The 27,020-nt window shown below is 41.8% G+C and overlaps 1 protein-coding gene and 2 long non-coding RNA genes across 3 annotated transcripts in view; 1 reads left to right on the forward strand and 2 right to left on the reverse strand.

The window, feature by feature from the left end:
• Window positions 1-6,817: 6,817 nt before the first annotated feature.
• Window positions 6,818-12,145, reverse strand: LOC115337403. The gene is made up of 2 exons (XR_003922132.1): window positions 11,374-12,145; window positions 6,818-10,072 (listed from the first exon to the last, which is right to left on the reverse strand). It is a non-coding gene; the product is annotated as an uncharacterized LOC115337403 (long non-coding RNA).
• Window positions 12,146-12,606: 461 nt separating this feature from the next.
• HCN1 (hyperpolarization activated cyclic nucleotide gated potassium channel 1) overlaps window positions 12,607-27,020 on the forward strand; it is a 211,222-nt gene continuing 196,808 nt past the window's right edge. Inside the window, exon 1 of the mRNA XM_030004789.2 lies at window positions 12,607-13,172. Coding sequence (XP_029860649.1) covers window positions 12,790-13,172 — 383 coding nt within the window. The 5' untranslated portion in view covers window positions 12,607-12,789. The remainder of the gene's footprint in view (window positions 13,173-27,020) is intronic.
• Window positions 16,810-20,754, reverse strand: LOC121232689. The gene is made up of 2 exons (XR_005931601.1): window positions 20,715-20,754; window positions 16,810-17,160 (listed from the first exon to the last, which is right to left on the reverse strand). It is a non-coding gene; the product is annotated as an uncharacterized LOC121232689 (long non-coding RNA).

The following is a 27,020-nucleotide window of genomic DNA, read 5'->3' on the forward strand; positions in this document are numbered from 1 at the left end:
AACTAAATACATTTGCAAAATTGAGCAAGTTATAATTTACTTAATTTCCTCTCAAGTATAATACCACCTCCTTTTAAAGTATGCCTGCAGTTCAGTACAGGGATGCACAAACCAAAAGAGATAGCAGAGGCAACGGGATAGGTCTAAAAGTGTTAGCACATAAGCTAATCAACTCTTATTTCTCACCTGAAAACCTTGACTCACATAGGGCTCCATGCTGCTGCTACTAGATTGCTTCACATAAACAAACTCAACTGTGCAGATAGCTTGACTATCTCTGTACTTTTCTGTTGGCTGCAGGGCAGGCATATTCCTTATATAGATCTGAAACGGCAGGTGGCTGAACAAATAAAAGTGAAGGTCCAATTCAGCAGTATTACCATGTTCTTTCTTACTTTTTTTCTCACCAGAGAACATGCTGCTGGCATTTTATCAGACAACAATAGTGACAACATAATCACATTGTAGATGGGACTAACACCTCCTTCTTTTAATAAGATCATCAAACAGTGAAATCCATTTGAATCACTGAAAAAAGGGGGGCAGAAATTGTGCCAGCTGCACAAACCCACAGATTTTAAATTTTATATTTTTCCTGTGCCAGGAATCTGCCTTAGGCTGAATTTTAGCAGATGGACAAAACAGCTCAGATATTTTTTTAAAAAGGGTTAGACAAAACAAAGTATATTTCTCTTACATCCAGTTGTGGTAACTTTTTTTTTAGAATTTCCAAAATATCCAAGATTTTAAGAAAAATGTCACATTTGCTGAAGTGTCTTTTGGGCACGAAATAAGCCCTGGTCTTTCTTTCAAATCCATATTCAAATTTTTCCAGTTTGAATCCAGAGTCAGGAGTGGAACCCACTGAACACACTGTTCTCTTGTTGCCAGCAAATATTTATTAAATCCATTAGCAAAATACTTCTCCTTCCTGTCTAGCACCAACTCCACAGATGACACCAAGTTGGAAGGGAGGGTTGATCTGCTCGAGGCTAGGAAGGGTCTACAGAGGGATCTGGACAGGCTGGATCGATGGGCCAAGGCCAACTGTATGAGGTTCAACAAGGCCAAGTGCCAGGTTCTGCACTTGGGTCACAACAACCCCATGCAGCGCTACAGGCTTGGGGAAGAGTGGCTGGAAAGCTGCCTGGTGGAAAAGGACCTGGGGGTGTTGGTCAACAGCTGGCTGAAGACAAGCCAGTGTGCCCAAGAAGGCCAATAGCGTCCTGGTTTGTATCAGAAATAGTGTGGCCGGCAGGAGCAGGGAGGTGATTGTTCCCCTGTACTCGGCACTGGTGAGGCCGCACCTCGAGTCCTGTGTTCAGTTTTGGGCCCCTCACTACAGGAAAGACATGGAGGTACTGGAGCGTGTCCAGAGAAGGGCAACAAAGCTGGTGAAGGGCCTGGAGCACAAGTCTTACGAGGAGCGGCTGAGGGAACTGGGGCTGTTTAGTCTGGAGAAAAGGAGGCTGAGGGGAGACCTTATCGCTCTCTACAACTACCTGGAAGGAGGTTGTAGTGAGGTGGGTGCTGGTCTCTTCTCTCAGGTAACAAGTGATAGGACAGGAGGAAACATCCTGAAGTTGAGCCAGGCGACGTTTAGATTGGATATTGTGAAAAATTTCTTCACCGAAAGGGTTGTCAAGCATTAGGCCAGGCTGCCCAGGGAAGCGGTTGAGTCACCATCCCTAGAGGTATTTAAAAGATGTGTAGATGTGGCACTTTGGGACACGGTTTAGTGGGACTTGGCCAACTTAACGGTTGGACTCAATGATCTTGAAGGGCTTTTCCATGATTCTACAAGTCTATGATTCTAACTCTACATAGGAGTTACCTCCCTCTCTTAGCTGGAGAGATTTCAGAGTTACAGATGAACGTAACTGTGAGACAAAGAACAGAAAAGTGTTTGACTGAAAAAAAAAAAAAATACATACTTCTACAAAACAGCCGGCATTGCCAATCATGAATTTTAAAATTAGGGAGTGCCTAAAGTAAGGTCTCCCATCCTCCTGTGTTTTTGTTAGTGGGATGTTTGCCACGGTTTTCAAACGACAAAGGATTATAGAGTACCTGAGTCCATCATTCCCAAACAGATCCTCACTGATGAATTCTTAGTATAAATATATATGGGTTTAAGATATTAGCTCATGTGTACTTTGATCATAGGCAATTTTTGAAATGTATACATATGAACAAACTCATGTCTACACTAAACACATCTCTCACAACACACAACATACAAAGCCTAGACAAAATCCTAGATTTTGTTTATAAATGATGGCATAGTGTATTTTAAAGAATTATGGAGTGCTTACTGTGATTTTCAGAAGCCATAGTTCTTGCAAATTGCATGATCCTCTAGGAAGCCTCTCTCTCATGCAAACACAGATAAACATATCAGTGATACATGGACTTAAAAATAATTCTATTAAGCTTATAATACTTAGAAGAATGAAACTCTGAACATAAAATATAAATTACAACATGATTTTAACTTTGGTGTTTCAATGCATACAAGGGATCCATCACAAATGTCTAACAACTTTTAGATGGAGAAAGACAAACATGGGTAGCACTTTGGCGACTTTCTTATTCATGTTAAATAAAAAGTGCTCAAATACAACAGTACTAAATAGCAGTAGAGAACTAAAAGAAGGGTTAGTGAATAGCCAACATGAATGAAGATATAGATTACAAATCTGTCCAGGTTGCTGAAAATACAGAATCCAGGAAGAAAATCTACCAAGACACTAACTTACAGAACGTTACAGATACTTAAAGACAAGAAAAAAGGTGAGCCAAAAAAACAAACCCAAGTTTAGGACATAGTAGCTCATCAGCGAAATCATTCATATCCTTTGCAACTTGCCACCTAGCGTTTAAAAACAGTTATTCAAGCATTTCAGAAAAAGCAAGTTTTAGATACAGAGCTTTCCAGGCCTCTTTTTTATTGCTACCACTACCTAGTTTCAGGTTGTACTACAGTCTTCTACTTAGCAGATTTGACTTTGCAGCTTGAAATATTATACTCTGAAATTCCATGTCTTTCTTAAAAAAGGAACTGAGATAATGTTCTATCATCTAAGATCAACATCATCTACTATCTGTAGAGCATTACTGTCAGAGAAGGCTGTTGAGCTTTTTAATGCCATTACAAACAAGCAAGATAGGAGAACTCTCTATTAATAAAGTGTCAGATACCTGTTTCCTATGTTTATCTGTGATTGGTGCACAGGGCATGTATTTTCTCACAATCTTTGTAAGTCTTTGAGGATATCCTTTGCCTTCAATTTATGCTCCTTCTATGTCAGGTAGTATCTTGTTGCAACCACTTTGAGAGATCACATCTTGCAAAGACTGCTTTCCCTATTTCTCTGAAGATATTTTTCAATTTTTTATCCTTTTTATAATATCACGCTTCCCCTGATGCTTAACATTACCCGATAGATCTGATAAAGTTCTTTTTAGTTCCTAAGTAAGATCCACAATTTTTCAGGTAAGGTTTGAAGGCAAATATGCATTCTTTCTTATTTTCCCCTCTTCTCTCTGTTGCATCATCTTGTTTTCAAATGGAGATTGTTCATTGTTGAAGATTTGCCCTCACCCTTCCCTACAAAAAACCCCCACACCCACACACAAAAAAAATTGTATTACAATGTCCTCTGAGTTTTGCTAAAATAAATTAAATACTGTAGAAAGATTGCCCATGCAGTGTTTTTTTTTAATGGTTAACATTTGAGTCCAATTCTTCCATCACTCACACAGATGAACACAGACATTTATACTTGCACAACAATCTCCACTGACACACTGTTCTGTGTGTCAAACAAACACCTTTTCCTATCTCCATGTATGCATAAGCACAAAGATGAATGGTCGTCTGGCAATTCCATCCGTAAGTATTTGTGTCTATCTAACTTCTATGCAAGTAGTCTTTAGCAGTAATTTTTACTGGACTGAAAGTCACTTCGCAGAATGCAGTCATTTAAAAAAATTATTCTTAAAAAAAGAATAAATATATAGAAAAGGCTATAGGAAATAAATACTGAAAGTGCCTTCATTTATTGAAAATTTATGTATACTTATCTTACTTTACTGTTGAGGATACCTTTCATAGAAGTTACAACTTCTATGTATTTTTCCACTTACTTTCCTTCTAAATTGACAAAATCTTCGTATCTTTTCCTGATATCACTTAGAGGGAATTATCATATTCATCTTTCCCTGATTATTCCACAGTTGCGACCACTAGTTCAGCAATAGTTTGGTTACAAGTACATTGATAATTACTGCCAGGATTAAACTTTGAATTCCTCTGAGCTAGCTTGTATGTTATTGTGCTTAAGAACTCTTTACACTTCATGTTCCTAACACTTCTGTCACAACAGCCCTGGGCAAGTGACTTACATCACTCAGTTCATAAAGTTCAACTGAGTGACTTACATCACTCAGTTCATAAAGTTTAGGTTTTCTATCCAGTCTTACTCTTCCAGGAGACCTGAACATGCTACAGACACACATGGTCCCTTATAGCTCTGTGGAGTCTTGTGTGTGAAGGCTCCCATAGGCATGGAATTCGCATCCAGTAGTTCATTTACAGGGCACCACAAAGACTGCCCGTGTTCCCTGTCCACAAGATTTATTGGCTATACAGCCATCTGTCACCAATCACCACAGTCCCACTATTATCAAAAAACAATTTCCCATCAGCTATCCAGCCATCTAATTATGGTGTATACCTAAGATCATGCATGTTTTCTCCCAGCAGTGGCCCAGGGAAAGAAAAGAGCAACCACTTTTTATTTTCCATTCTTGCTGCTCATGATTTGCATTGTTGTTTTATTCATATTTCTCTTTAATAAAAGGACACTAAGCCTGTAACAGGCATGTCTCCATTATGGCACTTACCATTTCCTCATGTATTGATATCACAACTAGAAAGGGGAAAAATCGTCTTAGAGATGGAACTTCTTCATAATTAATTCACCTATTTTCCAAATAGAAGTCAAAAAGTATGGGAATCTGCTTTCAAGCCTAAACAGCCAGCATCTGCAGTAGCAGTAATTACCTCCGAGTATTTACGGCAATTCAGGTTACATTTGTTCAGCTGTGCACGTTGTACTGTTTGCTTCTGCCAGTTGTGATAGCTTACTCCCCTCCTCTGCAGCAGAGATGCCTTTAGCTGCAAGAAAGTTGCTGGTGTGAACTGGGGAACAGAAAGTCTGACAGCAAAAACTGGGACAATCCTTCTGGAGTTGTGTGTTCAGTGCCACCATTTAGACTGCATCTCTGAGGCAGTGCAATCAACAGGGAATAGTGCTGTGTGTTTTTCTAATTACACACGCTAGTAATTGAAATGCACCTACCACCAGCACAGCTAGCTATGAGTAATATAAAGTACCTCTGAAAAATGATTACATAAATAGGTATCTCAAAGACAGCAAGTGAGATACAGCTCTAGATTAGTGCTGGGACTATCTCTGGGCTCCTCTGGACTCCTTTTTAGTTGCTGGTAAAACTGAAGATTTAAATCAACAGTGAAAAGATTTACACATTCACATTATTTTCCCCAAAGTACTCATTAAAAGTACACACAATTTTCCACATTTTGAATTAAAAAAAATATTCTGGAAAATTGTAAAAAGCAGTGTAGATTTTAAGAATTGTTTTGAAAGTCTTCAGTTTGTTTTTTTTTTTTTTTCTTTTTTCCCCATTGTTGGCTTAATAGCTGAAAGTTCTTGATTATCAGTAACTTGAAGCTCTACCTACAACTCAGAAACAATTGGAGCAGGCCTTCTTTTTTGTAAGCACTTAGCAACCATCAGCTTTCAAGATTTTAGGTTATTCCTTTAAGAAATATTCCAAGAATCTTTTCCAAAGCAGTATATTTAACTTCATGAATATTATACTGAAGACAGATGCTAGTCCTGCAAGACATTGCTCTGTATAAGGAACTGAATACAAGACATAACCTATGCATATTGCTTGCCACTAGTGTCTACATCCATTAAAATATGATGGTGAAGTGATGGACCTTAAGTATGTAAACTGTCAATCAACACACAAGAGTAGGTTGCAGGATTAAAACTGACAACTACTAAAACCTTAACTAATGAACTTAAAGTCAACAAGATGGCACTTTCCAGCTATCTCTAAAAGCATCCTACCAGTTCTGATAACCTGAGCAAAGTTAGGATGAGGTGAACAAGATTATTGATTTCTGGAAAATCAGGACTATGGAAAGAAAATTATTTAAAAGGTATGGCTTATGTCTGTCATAATACATGCATATTGCAGCCAACTATTTGACAACATATAGTTAGTCATTCTGTTTTAGGCTGATATTCACACATTATTGAAATATACAAGTTTAATAAAGCATTTCTTTATTTGGTCCTGGAAATTCCAGAGGGAAGAGATTTTTAAATCACAAGAACTTGTTTTTGTGGAGTGATTATACAATTATACAATTATGTAGGAACACTGTGTGCAACAGGAGGACAAAGCTATTGTTAATGTGAAGTTGCACTCCAGAGGAATTAAAGGTATTTGCATTTTTAGAGAAATGGTATATTTTTCTCATATTACAAAGAAGGGATCCAAGAAGCCTGAATATACCTGCTGCCCAGCATAGTATTTAGCACTCTCAATAGTATCATGGGACCTTTCACAGATGGATACACTAGTTTTAGAGATGTTCACAGGATTAGGCTTTGTATTAAACAGGTATGTTTTATATAGAAATTATTCAGAAATGTCTACATCTTTGTTGTGTCAAATTGTAGTTCTTCAAACCAATACAATAATAAGATAATCATTATCGTGAAGAAAGAGAAAAGTTTATATGGAGTCCACTTGCATATGAACTAAACAAAAAAAGAATTACTTTTAACATAGCAAAAATGTGAAGTACAATGTCAAAGCCATTTAGCTGGTCAGCTGAACACTTGTGAGGGAAAGTGATTTCTTAATGATTTCTAAAGCACTGCAAGCACCCAACAATGCAGACAGTAGCAAAGATTAATAAACAATTACCTATACACCTACAAATCCCCCCCCAAATCAAATTAGAATTTGTTTTCCAGCTTATACTTTCTTTTTGTAGCAGTGTTGTCTCCATAAAGATTGGATAAAGATCTGACAGGTTATTAAACAGATAATGGACACTAGCATTAAGATACTGTTCTTCAAAAAAAGATAAGCACTTGGAGCATACAAATATTGTATCAAATTTAGAAGTGATTTGCATAAGTAAAAGACATGCCAGAGAGTTGGTAAAAAACAGTAGGAATTTTCTGTGCGTTAATTTCACCCTGGGACATGGGCAACAACAAAACCTTCCTGTCCCACCTTATCACTTGTTGTTCTGAAGCACCGCACACAGCTGCTGCAGTAGGGCTTCCAGCATTTAGCACCAGGCCAGAGTTCAACACCAAGATCTTCCAAGAGGTAAAATAAGGCTGTGGTACGTAGTAAATAAATAAGCATGTGTTTCTGTAGAGTAATTGTAAGCGAGTACACAACTCAGTTGATCTCAGTGCACTGTAATTATTCTTGCCTACCAGAGATCCGTATGACCCAGTAGATTATCCACAGGAAGACTATGCTTGTTCACACATACCATGGTGTGTTCCTATCTGTACACACGAGCATGTTTTGCACCCTAGGTCGTGTCTCAGAGCCATTTCCTATTCACACCAGTGTCTACCCTGGTTTTTGTTCCACAGAACATACATCACTGCCTGGAATTTCTTTTAAATCATGCTTTTAACTCTCTCCCTAAGAAATGTATTTCCCACAAAACATGTTACTGGAAAATATCAGATCACTACTTTAGAGAACTGGCTACAGGGAAGAAGCTGCCTTTCACACTTCGAAGCAAACTGAGGTGTCAGTTACCTGGTCAGGCAATTTTAGGACTTGAAACTTCTACAGGTTGAGCACATCTACTCTTGTTGATCTTTATAGAAATCACCAAGATCATATTTACATCAGTGTTCACTGTAGATATTCAAACTTTACAACAGGGTAAAAAAATCACATAAATACACGGATGGCTACGACCTAACATACCAACTTGAAGGTGCCCTTGCTTTGTGATAGTTTTCTTCAAGGGATAGTAATGATTGCAAAACTAAGACTCTTTCTTCTTCATAAACACTATGCAATATAAAATTTATTGGCAAACATTCGTTGCCAGTAAGTATGTATGGCTGAATATTCATGGAAAGTAACATAAGTAGGGTGGCACCAAATCAAAATTATTTTATTATGAACATCAAGTGACCAGACACAGAAAACAGGACATATTATGAATTTGGATTAATCCTCAATTTAGCTTGCACAGCTAGTCCTATCATTGTAACTATTATTTTCCTTCCTTGCTAATCCTGCTTTAGCATTTGACCGGATGGTGATCTTCTGTTGAGAAATAATCTTAAAAAAATCTCACAGGGCATGAAACTAAAATTTGAGAGACAAGAGCTTTTTTCCGCAGCCAGGTGCATCTTATTGTGTCATCTCATAGAAGTCCTGTTACTTCTCTGTGCCCCAGTTTCTTCACTGAACAAACTCCATATGCTTCAATACATAGGCTGTTGTTTTTTTTTCATTTCTACAGCTGAGCTGTTCTGGGTATGTTCAGGTTTTATCAAAATGAGAAAATATGAGAAAATATGAGAAAATATGAGAAGTGGGACTATATTTACTACAGGCATAAAAATTTGCTATGTTTGGCAAAAGAGAAGGAAAATAATTTTGAGGTATACATTAGTATTATAGTTATAGAGTTATATAAAGCGCTGGAATTAATGATGTTATAATAGTTTGATGGAGTCCAGTAATTATTCAAAATAATTCAATACAAATAAAAGAGTCTACTAAATTTTTAGTAGTGATGCATTAACCTAGGACATAGCAAAGAGATACAAAAGGGTTTTTTTTTCTTGTTCTGCTAACACTGATTTCTTGGAAATTTCATTTATCAATTTCATTTTTTTCAGTGTCTCTCCTGACATAGTCACAAAATCAAAATCAAACTTAACAGAAAACAACCTACATCTTTAGCTGAAGTGAGTCTGTGACCCTTCTGCCATATGTAGCCTTGGTGTGGTCTTCAGAAATAGTCACACACACCATGCCCCATTACTTCTCTTTCTGTGAAACCAAAATTCCCTCATCTAAGCTAACATGTTGGCCTGGGCCTCTGGAGAGGTCAATTTCCTAGCTGAAAACAACCTAAGTTATTTTGACCTGGAGAAGAATCTATTTTCCCACATAAAAACTACAGATTATGAAAATCCTTTCTCATTCTTATGATCTCTGGATTGCTATTAAAAATTGCAAGATGCCGAAATGTTGAGCCCATTTAGGCCATGCAAACATGTAAGACAAATAGCAATCAAACAAGCACAAGTAAGCATACATTTCTTCTACATAGAATAAAAATTAAAATCTAGTATGTGATCACAGGAAGCACAAACCACCAATTTTACAAAGACATTTGTACCTGTGTAATTTATACATATGCTGTGTTTGAGAAGCATGCAGACAATGTGTTACATATAACACAGGTTATTTTCTCTCATTAACAACTTCTTATAAATCATATGATATTTTCATGTAATAAACCATTTTCGGATCTATACAATGCCACCATAGGAAATAGTATATTTGCAGATTCTTGTACTGTAGGAAGAGGCGGAAGCTAGGGAGGGGTAGTCATTCTGGCAGGTCTGTAGCCCATGCTTGGTAGGGACAGAAAAACATTGACAAGTGAGACATTAAATACAAGCAAAAGCAAAGTTTCATAAAATAAGAAATTGGATGTTCTTGCTGCGCACAATTTTCATCATCCAGAAATGAAGGACCATCACCATTATTAATTCAATGTTCACCGCTTCTCCAGTTAAAGGAATGTACACAAGAATCTGCTCACTGCAGCTATAAATGTCTCCATCCCACTGTTTTCATTTACTTCATTACAAGCCTATTTTCTCCTGTACATGACTAGTTGTTGTTTAACTTATGCTGGGAGAGACCATTCAGGTCAAGGGCCGCATGCAAAAGTCCTCTGAAATGACAAGTGAAGAGGTAGGAAAATTGCCTGCTCTCAGGGAGAAAAGTTAAGGTTGCAACATATATGTGATTGAAGTGTGGAAAGCGTCAGTTCCACTGACACTGATGTGGTAAACTCTGTGAGTACGTGGAACAGCACAGCATGATTTAGCCTTTTCATCCCTTGCCTTTATGGGTTTCTGTCAAATATGATGTGAGCTAATTCTTTCACAAAGCTGCAAAACAGTAATAATTTCTTACTTTTTAATTATCATTTGGTCACAGACATTGGATGAGGGAAGGAGGCGGACATCATCTGGGGATAAACCAGTAAGAGGGTTTTGTCTATCAGCAGCTGTGCATGAGCCATCAGCAGCTGTGCACACACTCTTCACTGTTTTAGGATAAAATCACACAGAAAAGTATCACTCCAGATGGGGAAGGTTTATGTATGTCAGCCCTTAACCAATCACACTGCAAGCATATTCCTTCCTATGCTAGTCACTGCCCAGCCTCCAGCAATCCATCCCAGTGCATCCACGCTTGCCATCTTCTTCCAGACTAACATCATGTTAACATCTTCCACACTTAACATACTAACATCATCCAAACCTTGTGTGTTTGAGCGCACTAGGCATAAACATTCTGTTAGAGCTGGGATTGCTGAGAAAAGCCCTCAGATCCCGTTTTGAAACACAGCTCCCCAATGCACCTGATTTGCACTGTGCGAATTGTGGTGTGCGGATTTGCACATCTGTTTCTCTGTCAGGTTTGTTTTAAGCATCTGTTTTGTAAAGGATGAAGTGGATAACAATGAAGTGACAAATACCATTAAAAATACCGGAGCCAAGCTTGGAGACTTTACTTACCCCTTCTTACTATATTTTTAATGTGCAAAATAAGAAGTGTGTTGAGAATGTGTGAAAAACAAACCTATGTCAAGCCAAATGGAGTCTCAGGACCTATGCATATGTGCTGTAATATATGCCTTTATGCTTTTGCAGGTACACATAATGCTATAGCTCCTGTGAAATCATCTGCAGGTACCGATTCTCCATCATTCTGTAACCCAAACAAACTCACCCCATTTAGGGGCAAATATCAGCACTTTTCAGTTTCCAGAGCAGCGACCAAGGCCTTCCTCCTCGCTCAGGGCTTGTGAACAGCTGCTTGCCATCGGCAGAACTGCTCTCTCAGATCCCACCTCACCCCACAGCTCCTCAAATACTATACACAATCGTTAGGATAATGAGCAATATTATAGGCAATACATATTCCATTTCCTTTGAGTTTAATTAGATGGGGAGCTAGAAATACCTCCTGCTTCCTTGCTGTCCAACAGCCTTTTCTCTGTCTCCTGGAGGCCTCTTAACGATAACTGACATACTTCAGCCTCAGGTGGAGTGAGCTGAACGCAGACTCCAGATCCCTGTTTACACACAAACAAAACCAAAATCGCCTCTTGGCATACGTGAAAAGCTTGTCTCCACACTTGGGTACACCTGCCATTTTACGCCTCACAGCGAGACTGGCAGCACGGCCCTCCCGGCGGGCATCACACCCCGGCGCGCCCCAGCCGCGCCGCAGCAGCCCACGCGTCACACACCCCTACGCTCGCACACTCGGCCCCGTGTTGTCAGTCAGCGTAAGGCTCAGGAGCGGGAATCAGCCGCTCGGAGGTAGCGAGATGCCATCTAACCCCAGCGAACTGTTCCGTGTGTGAAAACGAATGCCACTCAAAACCTGGCCTTCCCTCCTCACTCACACCCCCTCCTCCTTCCTCGCTGTCGCACATGCAGGGCAGCAGCGAAGAGCGGGTTCTGACTTCATTTTCAGCAGTACGAACCCCGAACGCCTCTGCTACCTCCAGTGCTGTCACTCGGCTCCGTGACCGGGCAGACCCCCGCCCCTTGCTCTCTTCCAGTCAGCCAGCTCCCCGAGAAGCACCAGAGCAGCTTTGCAAGAGCCCGGCGAGCCTCTGGGACCCCCCCCCCCCCCCCAGCTTCATGCCCACCCACTGCTTCCCGCCCTGGGGGTGGAGGCACGCCACCGCCCCACGCCTCGCCCCTCGCTTCGCCCAAGGTGAAACCCAAACCCACTCGTGTTACTGGATGTCTGTCGGAAGCGCAGGCAGGGCCGCCGGGGAGCCCCTCTCTTCTCCCCCCCACCTCTCCCCTCCCTTCCCCTCTGCCCGCCGCCTCAGGCCGCCCCGCGCGACAACCGCCGCCGCCATGTGGCCTCCGGCCGGCCCGGGCCCCCCGCCCCGCTCCGCTCCGCTCCGCTCCGCTCCACCCCGCCCCGCCGGCCACCGCAACTCGCGCTCCCCCTCCGCCGCCCCCCGTCTCGCCGCCGCCGGGCCCACGCGTGCCGCCGGCCCGAGAGGAGAGCAGAGCCCGCCTTCCCCCCGCCACCGCCCCGCCGGGTCCTCCCCTCCCCGCGGCCCGGGCGCCTCGGCCCCTCAAGGACTCCGGGGCGCTCAATGTCAGGCGGGCGGCGCGGCGCGGCCGCCGGCAGGGGGCGGGCGAGGGGAAGCGGTGCCAGCCCTGCGCGGAGCGCGGCTCAGAGTCGGCGGCGCTGGCCATGCCGGGCGGCGCGGCGGCGCGGAGCTGAGCCCAGCCCAGCCCAGCCCAGCCCAGCCCAGGGCGGCCGAGCCCAGCCGCGCCACTGAAGGGCACCGGCGGCGGCGAGGCTTCCCCGCGCTCTCCCGCGGCTGGGGCGCGCCCGCCCCGCAGCATGGAGGCTGGGAAGCGCAGCTCCTCTGCCGGCAGCCGGGACGATGGCAGCGCTAACGCCTTCCCAGCCAAGCCGGCGGCCCCGGCGGAGAAAGCCCAGAGCAGCCCCGGCGGCGGGGGCAGCGGCGGCGTGAAGGAGCATGGCAACTCGGTGTGCTTCAAAGTGGACGGCGGCGGGGGCGAGGAGCCCGTGGTGGGCTTCGAGGATGCCGAGGGGCCCCGGCGGCAGTACGGCTTCATGCAGCGGCAGTTCACCTCCATGCTGCAGCCGGGGGTCAACAAATTCTCCCTCCGCATGTTCGGCAGCCAGAAGGCGGTGGAGAAGGAGCAGGAAAGGGTTAAAACTGCGGGGTTCTGGATCATCCACCCCTACAGCGACTTCAGGTGAGCGCGGGGCTCCCGCCGCCGCACGGTGGGGTGGCCCCGCCGCGGGAGGCAGGGCGGCTCTCCCGCCGCCTCGCACCTCGCCCGGCGCAAACTTCGGCGGGCTCCGGTCCGGGTTGGGGGGTGGTGGTGCTGGGGCGGGGGGGGGGGGGGGGGGAGGTCTCCTCGCCCCTTCCCTTCCTCCCTCTCTCCCTGCGGGCAGCCTCGCTGCCCCGCTCGGCGGCTAAAACTTTGCCTCTTCGCTTCCGCGTCCCCTACCCGGGCGTCGGGGAAGGAGCAGGAAGCCGGCGCGGGGCGGCTGCCCTGCCTCTCTCCGCCGGCCGTGCGCCGCCGCTGGGCTGGCCGCGGGGCTTGGCCCGGCCCGGCGCTCTCCAGCGTGCTGCACCCGGGACGGACCCGCAGGCCCCGCTTCGGCCGGGCGCTGCTCCTCCGGGCAGCGCCCGGCCGAAGCGGGGCCTGCGGGTCCGTCCCGGGACGGACCCGCCGCGAAGGCCGCCGCGTTGGCCCTGCCCCGGGATGGGAAGAGTATTTGCAGCGGCAGCAACGTAAATAAAATCTCGGGGTCCGGGCTGGGCGCATGCCGGCCCCCTTCCTGAGCACCCAGCATAAAGACTTGTTTGCTCGAGGGGTTGGGTGAAGGAAGCGCGTCTCGGTCAGAGTTGCAGGAAAATAACTTTATCCCAGCCAGTGCTGTGTGGGAAACTGCGTTTTCGTAGGTAGGCAGGTAAACGTGATGCTAGATGACCGTTGCTTTCACAATTAAGTTGAGCGTATGCAGAATTGGAATATTCATATGAAAAGCAGTGCAAATAAATCCCTGGGGAGAGATATTTCCCTTTAAAATTACATATTAAGTGAAGGATTATTTCATTGTATTCTCTATGCCAGCCAGCTGCATGCCTTTGTGAATTTAACACACTCTACAACATTTGCCGAAGAACTATTGGTGTCGTTAAGCGTATTTAATCAATGGCTTGAATTGAACAGCCTGCATCCATACAGTAAGTGAATTGCACCAGAGACCATGCTTAAAAAAGGAAAATCCAGAATGTTCAATAGTTACATGGATCTTCTAAGAAAAAGTAGGTTGAATAGAACATGCTTCCTGTGGGAACAGGAGGAAATACTTCCAAAGTCCAAGTTTCTGCGGGACTATTCAGAGTGAGGTGTTACGCAGTGAGCTGTACTAGCACCTTGCAGTTGAGCCCAAGAGCAGTACAGCTACAAGAGCAGAGGAGCAGGTCAGCACTCAGTTATGACTTGAAATCATGTTTGAAATGCCTGCTTTTTTCCTGGCTCCCTGGAGGCAATAAGCTGCACTCGTTCTTTCCTGGAGTACCTTTTCCCCCTCGCATGCCAGCTCAGCTGCACTAGCAGGTGCATTAAGGGGGGAGAGAGCCAAGAGTCCACCCACTCCCTTTCTGCCAGCCAGAGAGGGACATAGCAGGTCACATCTGGTGCTGTGGTAGCATGTCTAGGGGATTTGGAGGGGTCTGGTAGCCTCTTACTTACCTGTGTGTGTACTTGGGTAACTTTATTCACGTGAGGATTCCACTAAAATGAATGACATTATTCTTGCGAGTAAATTCCCTTGTTTTGTTGTAAGTTTGGTTTCTGAATGAGGTGCGCAACCCAACGATGGTTTGGGCAATAGGAGGTTATGCACGATATTGTGCAGCATGTAACTTTTTAAGCTGATATGTGAAGTAGGTGATAGGTGTATTGGTCCTGTTTCATTACAGAAGTATCTTCTAATTCTGTCCTGATTCTTCCCGTGGGAAGGTTTAGAGCTTGTAGCATTTGTTTACTTATTTTTGTCAGCATGAGTAAACAATACTGCATCCTTTTCAGGCCTGTTGTCTGCATATTGTTAAATTAACTGTATTTTCTAGGGGTTTTATTATGTTTTTCTTTTATTAGAATGGAGGTGGTTTTTAACTAAAGTTCATAGTCTTCCATTAGTCTTGGGATGATGTGGCCTGATCCGGACCCAATTTTTTAGCCAGTAGGACTGTTTCAGTGAGAAATATGAGATCTTTGTGTTGTTTCTACTGAAATAATTGCAACTGTATAATGGTACTACTCTTTTCAGGTGGCAGTGTTTATAGAAATGAGTGAAGAAGTTGTACAATGTAGTATATTCATCTTCCTGTATGGGAATTGTGGCAATGCTAGTAAGTGCCTCCTAACAGGTCTCTGTACCAGAATAAATGCGTATGTAAGGGTGGAATTGTTTTGATATATTTTTGCATGTGATTTCATAACAATATAATGCTTGTATATAGACAAGCCTTAAAGCATCCAAAGAGACAGGGTTATTCTAATTTCACTGTGTTAATGTTGTTACTACCAAGGGAAAGAACTAAATTTTCTACCAAAATAACAAGAAAAAGGTTAAAACCTGAGTATTTTACAGTATCCAAGTGAGAAGATTCAGAGTAAGTTTGTAAATTTAGCTATTATTAGGGTGTTTGTGGCACATATGAAAATGGACATCACGGAGAGTTTTAAATATAGGCATACTTAGGAGAATACTGGGTTAATCATGTAAGACATGGGAAAATTCTGGTACAGGCTCCTGTGGACTCCCATTTATTTTTGCTTTTCTGGTTCTGGATGCTTGTATGCATTTGCTAGGATACTTTGATGCATTTGGTTACGTTTCTTGACCTCATTCTCATGATTTTTATAAAACTTTGTATGTTTATCTACACTGAACAATATCTTGCTGTGTGGTCTGGGGGGGTGGGCAGCATCCCTGCGCCCTCCTGCCCGCCTTTTTTGGTATGAACAGAGCGTGGAAGCTGTGTCTGTAAAGTTGGTGCTCTGTGAATCAGTTACTCACATCCTCGCAGGGCTTCGTCTCTAGTTTTATGGTTCTCTGTCCTGCCTGTGTTTCAGGGAAGAATTGGCTTTTCATCAGGCAGATACACCCTTGGAGAATTAAATTCAATAAGTATTACATAATTTTTCCACAAGGGGACCATTTTGTTCCTGGTTGTCTTTTCCCAGTCTTCTGAGGTTAATGTCTAATTTGGAAGCTGTTATGTAAACCAAGCACCAAGCACCTAATGGACATCAAACCCAGCACAAGACCTCTGTTTATCTCCTCGCAGCTGTGATTACTGCATCTTAAACTTGGACAACAATTCTGTGTAATAGTATGACTCACAAAAGTGAATTTATTGTCAGTGTTTTGGTTAGAGTTTATTGAAGTCCTGCGTGCTTTCTGTGAGATATTGAGTGCTTCCAGCTGTCCCTGCTCACGTGCGGAAGAACGAGCCCATGGGAGAGCATCACCGGTCCGGCCCCGTGGCCCCGCAGCTGTCGTTTGAGAGTGGCATGAAGCCAGTGGGAGACGGGAGCAACTGCACATGGTTCTGCTGCTGCCATATGCGTTTCACTCATTTCATAGCAGACTTTTGGTAGGCTTTGGGTGACTTTTATATGTTACGGCCTTCTGGCATTAGTGGCAATGTCTGTGGCTGATTTTTTAGATGATTAATTACTCAGTGTCCTTCAGCACGTCAGGAGATTCTTTAATGCTCAGAAGGCTTGCTTGCATGTGCCCGGGCTGTTGGTCCAGCCCTGTAGGATGTCTGTCCCTGTCTATAGGTACACAGAGAAACTCACGCTGTCATGGAAATCTTGGTTTTATTACCATTTCAGCTAGGTCATCTGTAGTCAGCAATCTACAAAGAAAACAGAGTTGCTACCTCCAGAGTCACATGGGAGAGGCATCTTTTGACCAGAAATAGCAATGTATGAGAAAGACCAAGAGGGAATAATACGTGTGTGAGTAAACGTAGCCTTCACACTGTGATGGTTACAGTTCTCAGTTTGATGTTTGGGAACAGCCTTTGACTGGAAGTGGGGACAAAAATTTTAACTGGCTTCAAGATGAAGTGAAGTAAGACTGTGATGTGGAGCTGTCTGTCAGAGTAGTGGATAAGGCGGTGCAGTGCAGGCAGTGCTGAAGGTCTTTTTCCTGTATAGATGAATACAAAGTATGAACTGATTTGCAACAATAGCAAAAAACTATTGACATTTTTTGTGGCGAGAATCTCTCTGGGTAACTTCTTATCTATTCAAGGAGTGCAAAGCCTTATTTTCATGATAACAGAAAAGTGAAAGCAGAGTTTATTGTAAAACTTGAACAGAAAATTTCAGAGCATAGTGAATAGTGAAGGTATGCTAGATTTTTTTAACATGTGTGGCACTGCAGTTTCAAAACCCTTTTGTATACATATTTGAGGGTTATCATATAAATGTATGAAGTTTGTCATATAGATCTTTATAAATCATAGAAAGCTCTATTGATGCTACCTTGTAAGTAAAGTTAATGTCAGGTTTCGGTGGGTTTTAATCAGAGTGAAAGACACAATAATACTTGCACGTGTGCATCTAGGTACTTACGGAAGAATATTTTTGTGTCTGTTGCTATTAAAAACCATTCTGTTACTTTGTGCAGTTTTATGCAACCCATCCATGTTGTCATGCACACGTGCAGCTTAATTTTTCAATTAAATATATGCCAAACTGTAAGTTGTAATTGCAATGTATTAGTGTGCCTCATGTTTCTTTATTATACTTCTCTCCATTTTGAACTTACATTTGCCTTATGAATCAATTTTCTTTTTAATTTGTACCTATCTTTTGGACCTGACTTTGACCACCAGTAGTCACCCTAATGTGGTAGTCTGTGCATGTTATATGTGCAGCTCACATACATATTTCTAAAATTTTTTTTATGTGCATGCATTGGTTTAAAACCTGTTCTTTGGGACCAGTCTTCACTCTACATGTTATACTATTAATTATATTTTAAGAAGCTTGGGGTAAGCACTTTGTCCCTCTCTTTTGTCACATGTCTCTAATGTCTCATTTGAAGCTAATGAGATTTATCTTTTTGTGAGCTGTTACATACTTAGGTTTATATAGAGCAGTAGAGTTGGAAGGTAATGCTGTATGGGATGAAGACAAAATGTGTTGAATCATACCTAAATGTAATTGATACAGATAGAGTATGCAAAATTAAGTATATAAATCATGTTGGTTTATATTAAATAGATCAGATACAAATTAGTGTGGGTTTTAATGGATACATTATGTCACTGGTAGTGTAGGAGTATGAAATGTCTGTAGTTTTGGATTCTCAAGGTAGTCATCTCAGTCTTGTTGCTCAGGATTTGTTATGAGGTTCTCTTACAGTATTGAGACTTCTGAATTATTTGCTAATAAACTGATAATTAGGGATTTATAATTATGCTGTATACATTCCTTGCACAAAACAATTTTTTTTTTTTTTTTTTAATTATGTGTTTATGACTGAAGCACAGTTTTAGCTAAGGCTATCTTTCATGTATCATTTTCAAATACTATTGTGGCAACTATAATTTTTATCTGTTAAAGAAAAACTTCATACAGTTAAACTATTCCTATTACTTGAACATCCGCTCTTTGTACATGACTGAACTGAGAACTGTTTACTATTAAAAAGGTTATTAGTAGGGCTTGACCTTTTATTTGCTGCATTCCAGAAATTTTTGCATGTTACTTCTGTAAATGCCCCAGAGAATAAAATGACAAAATTGTAGCATTAATCTAAATAATGAATTTATAATGTCTGAAGATTCCTTCTGACAGTAAGTTACATATTAAGCTTTATAATAGTTCCCCAGGTAAAATGCAACTCCCATAAAGGTAGGCTGAAGAGAAGTACAATAACAGTCCTCAAATGCATAAATGGATGTTATAAAGAGGAAAGAAATTACATAGAAGTAACGGGATGAAATGACAGTAACAAATACCTAAATTAGACATTTAGGAAGCAGGACGAAAAATAAGCAACGAAATATTCTATTGGAAATGCTTTGATGTGGAATATGGGCCAGAAGTCCATTAGGTTGTTTTTCATCTTCAGGTCCTATTATTTTTAATATTGAATAGTGTCTTATCATTGGCTGTCACTGATTCATTTGTTATGAAATCTAGCTGACTAAAGCTAGCTATTGGCATTTCTTTTTGTATCAGTTGTAAGCATGTATGAGTGAAAATGGATGTGTACAGGTATATGTTGTGCTTTTGGGCTCATGAGGGCCATATGCTCTTGCCCCTTTGAGATTTTCTTCAAGAACCACAAAAGCAAGCCAGCTGAGTCCACCTGAGTATGGTGCAGCAGCCACTCACCTTCTGGACCTCTAGGGGATGTGGGAGGGATTATGCCTTTCTTTGTCCAAGGAAAGCAATCCATTTTATTGATAAGACATCCTTCTGTCTCTAGGTAATGTAGAATATTAATGCATAGTTTGAGCTCAGGTATATGCTGAACATTTCCCAATTTTTGTTATGTCCCTTCTAGTCCTGGAATAACAGTCCATTCATTGCATTTTCTTTCACATTTTTAACATGTTATATACTTGAACATAGAATAAAGTTTACAACTGAGAAAGGGATCAATAAGTGTAACTCAAATAATTCCTTAGTGCTCTGAGGTACTTTTAATTTAGCTTGGGATGTTTTGAAGATCGCTGGCAGCACCTATGAAGAAGTACACAAGTACATTTTTTTTCTGCAAGATGCTGAATTTTAGAATACTCACCTTCTTTATAATCTAAATAAAGGCAAGTATGTTCATCATGATTTTGAGATATGTTTAAAACCAAACCAAACCAAAATCAAACCAAAGTGTTACAGAATTCCTGTGAGTAATCCAAAAGATGATGTTTTGGGGAAGTTAAATGTGAGTCTTTAAACTTTGACCTGGGAGGCTCAATATCATGAGACTTCCTCTTCAGTTTTCTGATTTTTTGTTTTGACTGCAGTGAGAAAAAAAGCTCTTGATTGATACTTTATATATATATATACACACACACTATCAAAATTTAAATCTTATAAGATCAGCATCATGCTTGGGCCTGTGGGGAAAGAGTACTGATTCTGTTATTCCCATTGATTACTTTAGCAAGACTACACATTTTTGAATGTGTACTGGCACTTTATTTGTGAGCTCATCAAAATAAGCAATGCTTATAATTGAGTCAGTAAAAGTTTTTTTCTTTATATTACGTTTCTTGGACTTGAGTATATGGAGGGAACTGTGAATTGGACTACTATGTAAAAGCGTGGAATAGTAAATAAAGGTCTGGATTTAGGATTTGTTTTGGGGGTTTTGGTGGCTACAAAGCTAAATAAAAAATGCATAACATTTCATAAGTTGCTTAGGCTTTTTTATGGTTATATAATCAAGTTAAAATTTGAGTGGCTTAGTTTCTGATTGTTCAGCCTGGGGTAGCAGAAATAGAGATGTACGATATCAGGGGTCACTTAAAAAAGTATGAATCTTTACCTCTGCATTTCTGCCTACCTATCTAAGATCGGTGACATTGTAATATTTAATTAACCTTTGTCAGCTTTTTTTTCAGAGGCGCAGTTTGAAGGTACTAGAAGGCAAAATACTATTTTTAGAGAGGAGGATAGAATATGAAAATTAGTAGAGAAATTTACTTCATTTGGTTGTAAATAGGAGGTGTGCATTCTTACCTCTGCTTTCACTCAACAGCATGCCTGAGAGCTGTCTTCTATGTCAACATGCAATTTTTTTTGAGAGAGGAAACTTTTAACCTACTTTGCAATGTTTAATTTTTAACCTGACAGTACAGTTCTCGTTAATTGCTTGAAAGTCCTTTAGCTGTCTATTCCCTGATTCTTTCCCAGAGGCATGATTTAATTTTAAAAATCACAGTGTATTCAGCTCTAATTATTGGAGGGCTTGTTCTAGACACATAGTAAGGTATGTTAATGACCAAAAACTGTATCAGCTGGAGTCAATGTCAGTACTACCTCAAGGACACTGTCATTTAGCTTCCATAAAATCTCTGCTAATATCTTTTAATCTGATGATAGTCAGATTCAGGCAAACTGCGTGGTATTTTGCAATAATCTTATGGCCTTGGTTTGTACTCCAACTGGAATAAGTCTGGAGTAGACTTGTGTTCAGAAAATGCTCATTTAATTACAAAAGAAATGCAGTCTGTTTCCATTATATATTTAAAAAAACTGAAAACAAGCCCCAAACCCTTTTTTATTTATGCCAGTGAAATTCCCACAACTGGAGTTGCATCATGTAGCTAAGAATAGGATTTTGTTCGTATTTTATTAACTTCTATGTTGTTTATGTGGACATCTTATCTAACGAAGCATGTTTTTTAACAAATAATTTGACACACTATTGGAATTTAGCATGCTGCTGATAATAAATTTTCTAACTCTAAAAATGTCATATTTATTAAAAACTCTTATTAATATATTTTGTTTTCAACTGAAAAAGCACAGGTTGCTTTATGCTCACAGTCAAAGCTAGGTGGGTTTTTTTTGTTTTGTTTTGGGTTTTTTTGTTTGTTTGATTTGGTTTTTTAAATGATGTAATTTAAAATAGCCAATATACATAAAAATTGTTTTGACTGCAGGGTTATTTTTTCATCCAATTCTCAGTCTGAAATCCACTGAAGCTTACACTTGTGCCAAAGCTCCTGTATATAAAGAGCCCCACAGAAATAAAATGTACCCTCACAATATCAAATCTTCCAATTCTATATGTAGTGCGTTCTGGTTGCGTCCAGTTTTTTTCTCTCCTGTCAGCAAAGTATGGAAGTATTGATGTTTCCTTTGCTGGTTCTGTTGTATCTTAGAGTAACTTACCAGATCCTCCAAGAAGCACCTTTCTTTATGGCATGACTGCAGCAATAGGCAGTGTCATTCTGATATGATCAGAGGTTAAGCAAATCTGTCAACTACAGTAAATTTAGGGTAGTATATCATAGGACCCTAATGATAAATGAGTATTCTAACTTGCTGTAGGTCAAAACTATGGAAAATATACAGAACTTTTAGAAGATACATAGAGTAAGATGTGTCCAACTCAACCCAGGAGATAGAATAAATGTATGGCTGCAAAACCATGGGGATGCAATCAAGCTTTCTGACTACTGAGAGGTTTTCCATCAGGCTCTTGAGTGACTTCTGTCCATCTGTTCATTCCAGGACAACTTATGATTTCTGTCTGGTAGAGAAATTACTGTGAAACCAGTAGTAGGTAATACTACCCCCTAAAACATCATATTACTGCCTGATGGTATACACCTGCAAGCTTCTGGGTTTCCCAAACACATCCTAGGCTACAGGTTCCTTGGGGTGGCTGCATATGGCCTTGTTTGCACTTGATTTCTCAGTGAAGATAACAGCCAAGCTTGTCTGTCACTCTGGTTCACCTTGTCTTTAGTGCCAGTCAAGCTCAGTAGTAACAAAGATTTCCTTTTCCCACTAGGGGTTAGTCTGCTAGACACAAACTTAAAATGTAAGTAATAAAATAAATCAAGCATATACCTCAAGCTTCAGTTAATACTTGGGTACCTTTCTCGTTACCCACCTTACCAAGTATACTTCAGAGATGTCCTGTTTTTCAGAGCTGTGTGCCCAGTGATCGTGGAAACTGTTATCTAGGTGACTCCCTAAATACTGAATCCTGCTTTTTCTGTCTTTTATTTATAGCGTTTCTTACGGTCTAATTTTCAGGTAGTGAAATCCTGCTATAGACAACTTGCAGTTCTCATTTGAAAGTTAGCAAGAGCACAGTGATGTAGACCCTGGCAGATTATTTTTTTTAAACAACGTCTCTTTTCCTCATTCTGTTTTTCTTTCTCCCTCCTACATTTCTTCCTGAAGATATAATGAATTCCTTTATATCAATGGAAATGATGCATTGATGTTTATTTTTTTAATTTGTTAGCTCTGCTATGTAGTTTTCCATTCTTACTGAGTCTGCTAGCTAGGAGATACTGAGCTGTTTGTTCAAACTACCAGGGAGAAGTTAGCCTAGATATTCTTCATAGTGTCTTGGAGTTTGTAAATAAATATCTTGTAATAATTAAAATAAATATAATTGTATGCAAATTTTCTATTTCCCATGACTTGGGCAGGTTGACAGATCTCTGTTGAGAATTGCAACCTGATGCAATTGAACATGCTGTTACCATAGCCCTAGTAACAAGATACTTTGCTGAAATTGTCCCCTCAGCCCATTTGTTGCCAGCTTGGGAATTCTAATGTTGCATACATCTATCACATTAAAGATATAATTATAAGAAACACACTTCTGTAATGCAAAGGGAATGTGGTATTAAGAGTAAGCACTGCCAGATGGTAGGCAATCTAACAGAGCATTTAAAAAGGGTCAAAATCGAAAATGTCTGAAATCCGATGGCTTATTAAGCAATAGACGTTGCATGTGTGGGACAAGTGAGAGATAAGTAACCCAATTTAGGTGCCCACATGACCAAAACTGACTTTTAACTGCGTGCATTATGTCAGTAAATATCTGAAATACATGTTTTTACTAACTTAACGGTGTGTTGTGGTTTAACCCCAGCCAGCAACTAAGTACCACGCAGCTGCTTGCTCACTCATCCCTGCTCCCAATGGGGTGGGGAGGAGAATCAGAAAAAAAACCCCAAACTCATGGGTTGAGATAAGAACAGTTTGATAACTAAACTAAAATAAAATATAACAACAACAACAACAATAATAATAATAATAATGAAAAGGAATATAACAAAAAGGGAGAGAAATGAAATCCCAGAAAAGACAAGTGATGCAAAATGCAGTTGCTCACCACCCGCTGACTGATGCCCGAGCAGCGATCCCCCCCTCCTGGCCAACTCCCCCCAGTTTTATATACTGAGCATGACATTCTATGGTATGGAATATCCCTTTGGCTAGTTTGGGTCAGCTGTCCTGGCCATGGTCCCTCCCAGCTTCTTGTGCACCTGCTCACTGGCAGAGCATGGGAAACTGAAAATCCTTAACTTAGGATAAGCACTACTTAGCAACAACTAACACATCAGTGTGTTATCAACATTGTTCTCACACTAAATCCAAAACACAGCAGTGTACCAGCTACTGTAAGGAAGAAAATTAACTCTATCCCAGCTGAAACCAAGACAGTATCTACCCCTTGTTCTATACCATTTACATCATGCCCAGGTCCCACACTCTCCAGTACATTCCAATTAATCACCACCACCTTTCTTGTTTCTTAATATATACCCACAGATATCATTCCCTCAGGCTATGGGCCATCCGTACAAATTGTTGAATTCATTCAGTTCATGACTTTGGGCTCCATCTGGCATAAGTCTTTCTGGGCAGGAGGGATGATGCGAAGTCCACTCAGTTGGCAGAGCAGGATCAGGCTTTGGTGCGGTGTGGTGGGTGGGTGACACTGGATGCAGCAGAATGACGGTGGGTAGTGCTGGATTGTTGCATGCTGAAGTCAGTTTTGGTTCCATTGCTACTGCACTTTGCTTGGTTTTATCAAAGTTCATCCTTCATTAATCTAAGTGATTCTTACTGTAATACCATTGATATAGCATATAACAATTGTAGTAATGATGACATACAGTGGCAGGGTTATATAGCAATTAACATCATACAATTTAATTCATTGGCTATTCTCACCTAAAATCAAACCCCCTTGAGGCACATGTTGGAGTTCCCCGTCCTTCCCCAGCACCCACAAAGTGCACCCAGGTCCTTGAGCAAAAGCAATCCCGCGAATGGGTTTGCCTTTGCCTGAGGCGGGAGTAAGCCAGACTGTCTTCCCTAGCATATTTTTTATGTGCGCTACGGGGACTTTATCCCCTTCTACGGTAGGTAAAAGTTCTGATTGGGCAGGGCCACCCCGATTGGCAGGTCCTCTGGTGTTGACTAACCAGGGAGCTTTTGCTAAATGTGTATCCCAATGTTTGAAGGTTCCACCCCCCGTTGCTCTCAGTGTAGTCTTTAACAGTCCATTGTATCATTTGATTTTCCTGGGGGCTGGTGCGTGATAGGGGATGGGATATACCCACTCAATGCCATGCTCTGTGGCCCGGTTGTCTATGAGGTTGTTTCAGAAGTGAGTCCCGTTGTCCAACTCATTTCTTTCTGGGGTGCCGTGTCGCCACAAGACTTGCTTTTCAAGGCCCAGGCTAGTGTTTGGGGCGGTGGCATGGGCTATGTTTCCAGCCGCCCGGTGGAAATGTAGCGCTTGCCTTGGCGGCTTTGTGGGAGTGTGATATAGTTGATTTGCCAGGCCTTGCCATATTTATATTTCGGCCATTGTCCTCCATACCACAGGAGCTTTAACTGCTTGGCTTGCTTGATTGCAGCACGTGTTTCACGTTCATGGATAACTTGTGCAACAGTGTCCATGGTCAAGTCCACCCCTCGATCACGAGTCCATCTACGTGTTGCATCTCTTCCCTGATGGCCTGAGGTGTCATGGGCCCACCGAGCCATAAATAATTCACCCATATGTTGCCAGTCCACATCCACCTGAGCCACTTCAATCTTAGTGGCCTGATCTACCTGCTGGTTGTTCTGATGTTCCTTAGTGTCCCAGCTCTTGGGTACATGAGCATCTACATGGTATACTTTTACAACCAGATTCTCTAGCCAGGATGCAATATCTTGCCACAGAGCAGCAGCCCACATGGGTTTACCTCTGCGCTGCCAGTTGCTCTGCTTCCATTGCTGCAATCGCCCCCAAAGGGCACTTGCCACCATCCATGAGTCAGTACAGAAATAGAGTGCTGGCCACTTTTCTCTTTCAGCAATGCCTAAAGCCAGCTGGATGGCTTTCAACTCTGCAGACTGACTTGATTCACCTTCTCCTTCAGCAGTTTCTGCAACTTGTTGTATAGGACTCCATACAGCAGCCTTCCACCTCCGATGTTTTCCCACAATGCGACAGGACCTGTCGGGGAATAGGGCATGTTGCCTCTCATTTTCTGGCAGGTTATTATACAGTCAGGCCTCTTCAGCACGTGACACCTCCTCCTCTGGAGATATTCCAAAATCTTTGCCTTCTGGCAGTGATCACTTCCAAAATTCCTGGGCAATTGGGGTTTCCTATGCGAGCCCGTTTTGTGAACAGTGCAACCCACTTACTCCACGTGGCATCAGTCGCATGATGTGTAGAGGAGACCGTCCCTTTGAACATCCAGCCCAGCACTGGCAGTCGGGGTGCTAAGAGGAGCTGTGTTTCAGTACCAGCCACTTCTGAGGCAGCTCGAACTCCTTCATATGCTGCCAGTTTCTCTTTTTCAGTTGGGAGTATAGCAAGCCTCAAATCCTCGATATCCTCAACTCCAAAACCCCAGGGGTCGGCCTTGCGTATCCCCGGTGCTTTCTGCCAGAGGCTCCAGGTAGGTCCATTCTCCCCGGCTGCAGTATAGAGCACATTTTTAACATCTTGTCCTGCCCGGGCTGGCCCAAGGGTTACTGCATGAACAATCTCCCGTTTAACTTGTTCAAAGGCTTGTTGTTGCTCAGGACCCCATTTAAAATTGTTCTTCTTCCAGGTCACTTGGTAGAAAAGGCTTACAATCAAACTGTAATTTGGGATATGCATTCTCCAAAACCCCACAATGCCTAAGAAAGCCTGTATTTCCTTTTTATTAGTTGGTGGAGACATAGCTGCTATTTTGTTGATCACATCCATTGGGATCTGATGACATCCATCTTGCCATTTTCTTCCTAAAAACTGGTTCCCCTGTGCAGGTCCCTTAACCTTATTTTGTTTTAACATGGTCTAGTCAGATCTGTTGTTATCTCAATGCTTTGGACCCCACATTGCGTGCCAAGAAGGACTATCGTGGTTTAACCCCAGCCAGCAATTAAGTACCACATAGCCGCTTGCTCACTCCTCCTTGCTCCGAATGGGATGGGGAGGAGAATTGGATGAAAAAAATAAACTCATGGGTTGAGATAAGTACAGTTCAATAACTAAAATAAAATATAACAACAACA

Source organism: Aquila chrysaetos, chromosome Z, assembly GCF_900496995.4.
Source record: "Aquila chrysaetos chrysaetos chromosome Z, bAquChr1.4, whole genome shotgun sequence".
Classification (NCBI taxonomy): Eukaryota; Metazoa; Chordata; class Aves; order Accipitriformes; family Accipitridae; genus Aquila; species Aquila chrysaetos.